General features: G+C 32.4%; 1 protein-coding gene across 4 annotated transcripts in view; it reads right to left on the reverse strand.

Annotated features, from left to right (window-relative positions):
• LOC106460823 (docking protein 5-like) overlaps positions 1-8,622 on the reverse strand; it is a 28,887-nt gene that overhangs the window by 6,001 nt on the left and 14,264 nt on the right. For 3 of the 4 annotated variants that reach the window (XM_022387624.1, XM_022387625.1, XM_022387626.1), the window contains exons 2-4: positions 6,752-6,842; positions 5,867-6,086; positions 902-1,018 (exon numbers count right to left, since the gene is read on the reverse strand). In XM_022387624.1, the coding sequence (XP_022243332.1) occupies positions 902-1,018; positions 5,867-6,086; positions 6,752-6,817 (403 nt within the window). In that variant the 5' untranslated portion in view covers positions 6,818-6,842. Of the gene's footprint in view, positions 1-901; positions 1,019-5,866; positions 6,087-6,751; positions 6,843-7,645; positions 7,781-8,622 lie in introns of those variants that run through there. The other variant, XM_013920566.2, reaches the window with a different exon arrangement.

Below are 8,622 nucleotides of genomic sequence, written 5' to 3' on the forward strand. Positions count from 1 at the left end.
TATACCAGCCTACCCTACTAGTAAATACTAGAGCATTCGCCAAAGTACATTATAATTCTAGAAACGGTGGTCATGTGACTCGCTGACGCAACAATATCAATTATTAACTTACTTCAATTCTTAAATATTCTATTTATTATTAGCAAAATTATTCACGAACATAAATTAGCACATCTTAAAAGTAATAGGAAGAAGCTAAACTGAATGTTATACAGAATAGAATATAAATATATTTTAGCTCAAAGAAAAAAAAAATTAACATTTTAATAAGCTAAAGTAAATAAGTTAATATAAAAATCAAATACTTTAAACACTAGTGTAACAAAAATGTTTGTATTAATATTCTATATACTTAGTGAAATGTGCTAAACTTGAAAAAAAAAAGATTTATTCCTTCCTCTGAAAAATATTCAGGTGTTACAGTAATGTATACAAACAAAGATATATAGATATAAAGGAACGGTGAATTTCAAACATACTTAGCATTAATCATCTTATTCAATGCTGATTCTACAAGAAAAATCTTGATTGTATGTAAGCATGTACAAAATATGTTTTTGCATCACATACCTCATCATAATTTTCTTAAAATAGGAAAAGTCGGAATTAATACAGATGTTAATGAGAAGCACAAAAATACTTTAGGGTAATTACACAAATATTTCTGTTATTAAGAGCGTTAGTACCTGAAAATATTAACAGATGGCATAAGTATACAAAATTTTAATGCACAAAATAAGATTAGGAAATAATAATTATAGATTACCAAATACAAAGTTTATAAAGAATATTTTAATTATCTTATCCTTGTGCAATGGTTCTATAATAAACAAAAAATTACGTTAGGGATAAGAAAATTTTAATGAGCTTATGTTCTTCAGTGTTTTCTCGTCTATTTTACCTTTCAGTTCTCTCTGTATTCCAGGACTGAGTATGTCAGGCTCTTTATTATTAAGATTTGATTCTGGTTCAAGACATTCTTGAGCTAATACTTTTACCCACCTGTCTGCTTCCAGATCTACAAGAAGAAAAACCAGAAGAAGCTTATCTAACGACAAAACGTGAGGACGGTTAAAATAAATATAATTAATAAATTCTGATCAAAATAAACTTTACTGTTTATATCAATTAAAAAAAAAAAACACCTATAAATTAGTGAAGCCAATTCTATATAACAAACTGATAAGAAATGCATGATGTCCTCAATCAGTATGGAAGTTACCTTACCTTCTAAAGATTGTTGCATTATACCGAAACTATTTGTGTAACCGATTAAAAGATTTAGAAAAGTAGCTTTGACAAAATATTATTTAAAGGTTAATATGAAAAAGGTAAAGATGAAAAAGAAAATACAATTAGATATGATACTAAATAGCTTGGAAACCCAAGATACCACACACATATTCAGGTACAAACTTTTTGTAAAAGTGTTTCACCCACTCAAAATGAATGCAGTAAACATGTGATTTTTGAATTATTTTTTGATAATATATTTTTTTTAAAGAAAAAATTCATTTTTACTGTTATTTATTAGGTTATGCATCTAGAATTATACAGAGTAATGGTTTGCTCATATATTCTTCTAAACATGTAATAATCAAAACAGTAGTTGCCGAGTGAAAGTTATTAATTAAAGAACAGGATTATTATTAGAACTGCTGATTGTACGTTTCACAAATATTTAATTTATTACTTCTACAGTTTAGCCCTAAAATCATCGTCAGGTAACTCATCCAATAACAATGAAAAGTTTATAAATGTGATAATTTAGTGATGAAAAGCAAACTGCTATTGTATTGTAATTTATAATTAATGTAAAAGAAAACATAAATACATATTTATTTTTTTTGTATACAAACATGTAAACATATCTGCCATGTAATATAAATATGATCCAATAAGTTTGCTTAATCACATTTGAAAAATTACAAGACTTTTCATCGTCTTGACGGAACCGCCCCCGTATGTCTGCGGACTTACAACGCCGGAAACAGGGTTTCGATACCCGTAGTGGGCAGAGCACAGATAGCCAATTGTGTAGCTTTGTGCATAACTGCAAACAAACTTGGCGGAACCGATTAAATGAGACAGAGTTGAATAGATTCAGCTGGTAACATAGGAGAATATTATTCTGAGAGCTTGGACACCTTTTTGTCTCAACTTAAGCCATTTACGTTTGACTTTCCTCTGTGAAACCCAGAATCACCGCAATTATCCAATTTACGTCCTAGTCACTAGTAAATTGTCAACCTATAAAACTTCAAAGCTAATCTGAATTCAACCAGGGGAAACAACAGTGTCATCTAAAAGTTATAAATAACGAAACTAGTGATGAGTAGACAAAAAATATATCTTAGTGACTGTGCAGCAACCACAAAAAGAAAACAAAAACAACATTGTCTCAACAAAAAAGACAAAAAATAAAGTGAAATATGTATTTATTATTGATCGAAATAACGATACTGCACGACTTGAATTGTTATACAACTTGAAACTGATGAGAATTTATGGCCAAACCAGAAAGTTCAGTGGCTGTGGCGTCAAATGACCTGTTCCCGTTTTGATAAAGGTTTTCTCTCGTTTCGGCCAGTAGATTTAAATTAAACTTTGCACATTTCTTAATTCATTTTGAAACTTTCTTATAACGTCTTAAGAAAGAAAACATCTATCAAATTGGTAACAGATCATTTGACATCATGGCTACTAAAACTTCAAGTTTGATCTTGAAATATTATCACCCTGTTACGACAGCGGAAGTCACGTGACGCTAGTAACACGTCATGAGCTTCTAGAAAAATCATGTCCCTTCGTGAAGCCTCGAGTGTTCACTAGATGTACGGTATTCTTGTATATAAGACCGCCAAGAAGTGACGGCATCGAATGTAATTGAATTGCAGACAAAGATAGAGACAGACAATTGAGTCAAGTGCGTGAGTCGTTCGTTGTGAATTATAGCGTTTGTTTAAGTTATAGCGTGCTGTGGAAATTAAGTGTATTGCAAAGTTGTATTGAGAAAGAATAAACCAGTTTTATTTAAGAAAGGACTTGTATCGCTAAAGTTTCTTCGGAAAGAATTTTTACGGAAAATTAACAAACGAACAGAGACGTAACAACCCCTTCAAGGTATGTGATTCACTACATAATTTGAAACTGATACACTTTAGAATTCTATAAAACTGTGGACTACTCAATATCCACAAACAAAACTTTACATTCACTCATTTAGTTTATACATTTAGCTTACAGAAGAGATTAACTTAACTGATACCCACGATCCCATCAATACGATTATCGTTCATTTTTGTAGCGTTCCTAAAGATATTTTCCTTTTCAGTTTTGGTGTTGCATCACTAGGAAAGAACATAAGACTTAACATTGACAACAGGAATTTGATGAGTCTTTTTCTACTGTCTCTTGAGAGGAATTAAGATTTTTTTTATGTTTGACTAATAGCTATTACTAGTTTGAAAAAATGTGTTTACCAACAGATCATTTTTCATGCATAGTCTGAAGGTCAATGTTAACTACAAATGGCGAAAGCAGACAAAGTAAGCTTCTGATAAATGGTACCGTTTTATTAAAACTTAAGCATTGACAACCTTCTAAAGTTTTAAGGATGTTTGAAATCAAAGCATGAGAGCATTAAATTTGCTTTGGAAACTTGTGCTGCCTTAAACGTTCTCGCAATAGGAACAACACCCTTTCAAAATAATCCAGCCTCTATACTAAACGTAGCACAAAATTCAATACTCGTTTTAATTAAAGGAGGGAGTCACTCCTGGTGAACTACAAATAATTGAATGTTGATGCTAAAGAATTATACTTCAAAATAACGAATATCCACCCTCATTCATCAACAAAACTTTTGTAAATTTCAAAAGAAGAAAAACGGGGACTTCTCTGGTTACACCTACATAGGCAAAGCCATAACAAACGGTATTCGTCAAATAGTAACATGTCCGGGTTGCTCATAAGCATAACACTACCACAAGAGATAACCTTGAAATCCATGTTGGTGTCCTCCACTTAGAACAGGGCCTACATCCAGCCGCGGCCAGGATTCGTCCGGCCATCTGAGCACTGGAAAGATTCATTAGTTAAAATTTAAGTTTATAAGATAACTAAAAACATCAGTCATTTCATATTCTAAAAGGGCGAAGGATTATTCATATATGACTTTCATATCTTCCGTTCTGTCATATGATGCGACACCCCAAGAACAGAGGAGGAGGAAATGATTTGTTCCGATATTCGAACACAAATATATGATCTAGGATTTTAGGCTGTTAAATAGCAATTCACCCCACACTGGTTGGAAGTTGGTCAGCCTTGACTTTGTGAAGAAAAAACAAAAACGCCAGTTCATTCTGCCAAACCTTACCCTTCCCCCCGATACCTACACACAGAAGGGAGTTGTTTGTGAAACAAACTGTACAATAAAAGTTACATGAGCGAAACAGAAAGAACGTTTCGTGACGAATGTCGGGAACACCTACATGAATACAAAAGGCAATGATAGCGACCGATGCTAATGAGCACCTTTCTTCCCATCCCGGTTAGCCCCTGGGGGAAACAAATCGTAAAAAAGCTATTCTTTTTTTGCTGAAAACAACAATAATCTCAGATTAACGCAACCACTGGTTGACCGTTTTCATGAACTTATAAATAATTTTGTTTTCAAAATACGTTTAATTTCTGTTAAAACCCAACCAACTTTATTACCTCTGTAAACGTTTAGGTTTTTTGTGTGTGTTTTTTTATATTAATTTAGAAACTTTTATATTACAACTATTGACATATCCTTCCAATTTTGTAATCTAAATGAGAAAACTAAAACTTTGTATTTACTATTTGACAAAAGTCTGCCACGTGTACGCTTACAATTAGTGAACCGTTGTACTAGTTGTCATTAACCTGGCATAAACCATTAAGACACCCCCCTCGTCCCCAGGAGTAACATGTCGCTTCCCGTGGTCCCCATGCCTTGAACGGGTACGCCAGCTAATTATTAGTATTATAATATTGTATATTTCTTAACACAATTTTGCTAATAGGAACATGATAGCTCAGTAGTGATAATGTGTGTGTGTGTGATTTTACATTAACAATAATGTAAATCACATCATTCTCGATAACATATTTGCAGAAAATATATATATTGTTGTCACAATAATATCCTTCAGAAGAAAAAAGAGTGAGTTAAATATATATATTGTTGTCACAATAATATCCTTCAGAAGAAAAAAGAGTGAGTTAAATATATATATTGTTGTCACAATAATATCCTTCAGAAGAAAAAAGAGTGAGTTAAATATATATATATTGTTGTCACAATAATATCCTTCAGAAGAAAAAAGAGTGAGTTATTTCTCTTTAACTTCTGAAAAAGAGCCAACTCTTCGAAAGAGTTTAGAGATCCTGTGTCGTTTTCAATATTTTTGACATTTTCTTGACCCGCTGTTTTTTTTTTTTAAGATTTCACTTGTGAACCACGGACCCGATTCTTATTTTAAATTTGTGTTACCTTTTATTTCCCCATTCCATTGCAATTTTGGTGTGTTACAAACTATAGCCCCCCCCCCCCCCCCAGTGGCACAGCTGTATGTCTGCGGACTTACAACGCTAGAAACCGGGTTTCCATACTCGTGGTGGGCAGAGCACAAATAGCCCATTGAGTAGCTTTGTGCTTAATTTCAAACAAACAAAATGCAAACTATAAGTACAGCTATATTTAATAATAGTTAGGCAGATCCCAACGGTAAGAGAGAATAGTCGTTTTAAGGTGAAAAAAATTTAAACGAAAATGTTTCGTTTCGCTTTTTTTTAATGAATTTTATGCTTATAAATATCAATTTATGTCACTTACCACAGTCACACGCCAAACATTTTATGGAGTCTTTAAAGCAGATTGAAAATGCATGTTTCTTGATGCTTGGTGTAAGCCTGGACACATTCGTAACAGTGTTTAGCAAGGCAACTTTGGGTGCACCTCGACAACGTGCTGTCTTTTCATCGAAGTACTTTTCCAGCCGACACGGGCCTTTATGTGTAGTTTTCCTCAACATAATCCATCTTCTCTGCCAGATCTGTATGCAAAAACAAATGTTTTTAATATTCATCATGTTGGTCTTGATGATACAGAACACCTGATCTGGTAATTCTTCAAAGCCTTCTTAAGCCTCAGGGTGTAATTGGTCACCACATGTAATTTTTGGTATATTCAAACTAATTAATACATTCTACAAGGTATATTTTCAAAACTTCTTATACATGACGTTGGAACTTTGCTTGTCCCGCCATCATTCGTTCTGTCCCATGATGTTTTACAATAAAAATAAAAGGTTTCATCAAAAACAATTTACAAAGCAGGCGAAAAGTTTTCAAACATCATCTCTTCAAGTTAAAAAGCTGTCAATACGTCTTGTATGTGAAAATACATAGTCAAGGACATACTATGGTTATAATTATTAAATTGAATGAATAGTTATAATGAGTTTTTTTTTTTTACTACAGCAATATCGAAATTGTTATATTGTGTTACAACAATTATCATTAACAGAACATTAGACTTGGCCACTACGATACCTGTCTTATTCCAGCCGACCTGTTGAGTTTTGGTATTGGGCGAAAGACCTCGTCAGTACTAGAGATAGCGGATATAATGTGGTTGACATATTATCATACGTTCTTTATTACTTTCATACGTTAGTATTACATTTTATTTAACGTCCAAACAAACAAGTTTACTTACCCCAAGTTTACAACTACGTATTCTAACATAGCCTTGTTTTATAATATCTCCAGTGTCTGTAGCCATTTTCTACTTCATTGCTTCCAAACCACTGTCAAAAACAGATGAGATACCTTTACTAGTCGCAACATATATTTTCAAGTTTCAAAATATTGGATAATGAAATAAGTATCTCAAACTCATTTATACAAAACAAATTTTATAAGTATTTTAGCATTTAAATTAAAATAATGTGTTTAATATCGGTTTTAAATCAAAATTACTGTACAAATCATTTTTAAAACTATTCACATAAAACGGTATTGTCTACATTCTGTACATTTTAAAGGAGAGAACATTTAGGGGACCCACTAAAATGTGCTAAAAATGTGACGGTTCTTGATTCATAAAACAAGTTATTTTACTTGCACACACGTTATACATATTAAGAAAATATTTAGCATCATAATAATTGAATATTTTACGATAACGAATTTTTCGTGTTCAATTTATGATTGTATATCTTCTTCTTTTTTTTCGTGACCATAAAACATGTAATAAAACTTTGTTTATTCTTGGTATTATAAGAAATAGTAGTACAGTTCAATCAAAAATAATATTTACTTCAATTACTGTGCTTCTAATCTACATTTTCCTATTTACTGAGCTACAAAATACTCTCCGAATAGGTAAGTAAACTGTCCCAAATCAACTAGTATCAACTCATGGAAACCTCCATAACTGATGTCTTAAATAAACAGTTAATCTGTGTACTAAAGAGAAACGTACACACAAAAAAATTCTTCGTTATCTTAATTTAGTTTACTTTGGAGCAAAGCCACAATGGGCAATCTACTGTGTCCACCGAGGGAGAATCGAACCTCGGATTTTAGTGTTGTAAGTTCATAAACATACCGCTGTCCCATCGGAGAGGGGTACAATCTCCATATGTGTATCTGTAAATATAAGATACGTGGATGAACTACGATACGAGCCAAATCACAGGACGAAAGTTACGTGTTCTCAAATAAGTCCATCGAAAACTACAAGTTTAAAATACTCCTACAAAATATTAGTAACATTAAAGTATCAGTCAAACAACCTTCAAAACCAATTACATTTACGAATGGTTTTTTAATGCAACTTTAAGTTTTGTTAATGGGACAAGGAAGGTCACGTGGGCTTCTTTACGCAGTTTATATTTCTCTTCATTAGAATACACTGGTTAAACCGGTTTTTGTTTACAGCTGTCAATATAGGATAATTGCTACAAGCAGATGCTTTCGTTGTTGTTTCTTCCTTCCACTTAAACATTCTGAGAAAAAAAAAGGCAGGATCAATTGAGACGTTGCATCGCTGTTGAAAGTCGGGCAAAACAACTTTATCATACGAATAAAAAAAACAAAAAAAGAACTACTAATAGCATAACTAAACAATGGGAAAAGATTTACACGGAAATCAAAAGTACCGAGATGTTTATAGATACATTTTACAAGTTTTGCATATTACAGGGTCGATTATCGGGAATTATTTATGAAGTTCATAAGAATATGTGATGTGAATTTATTACATGAACATTGCAGTATCACAATAACTATGAACAACTAAAGTTTAGTTTAAAGTTATTAGTTTGAGAGTAAGGAGAAAAAGTAAAGCAAAAATTTTAACCTTCATACTGTTACGTCTCCGTTTGTTAATTAACTTTCCGTAACTTCGTTCCGACGAAACTTAAGCGACACAAGTTCTTTCTTAATAAAACTGGTTTATTATTTCCGAATATAACTTTACCAATACACTCAACTTCAACAATCGCGCTAAACAAACGCTGTAACGTCTCTCGTGCTCTCTAACTGCAGTTCAATTACTCACTCTCTATCTACACACACATTACA

This window comes from Limulus polyphemus, unplaced genomic scaffold (genome assembly GCF_000517525.1).
Source record: "Limulus polyphemus unplaced genomic scaffold, Limulus_polyphemus-2.1.2 Scaffold843, whole genome shotgun sequence".
NCBI classification, from domain to species: Eukaryota; Metazoa; Arthropoda; class Merostomata; order Xiphosura; family Limulidae; genus Limulus; species Limulus polyphemus.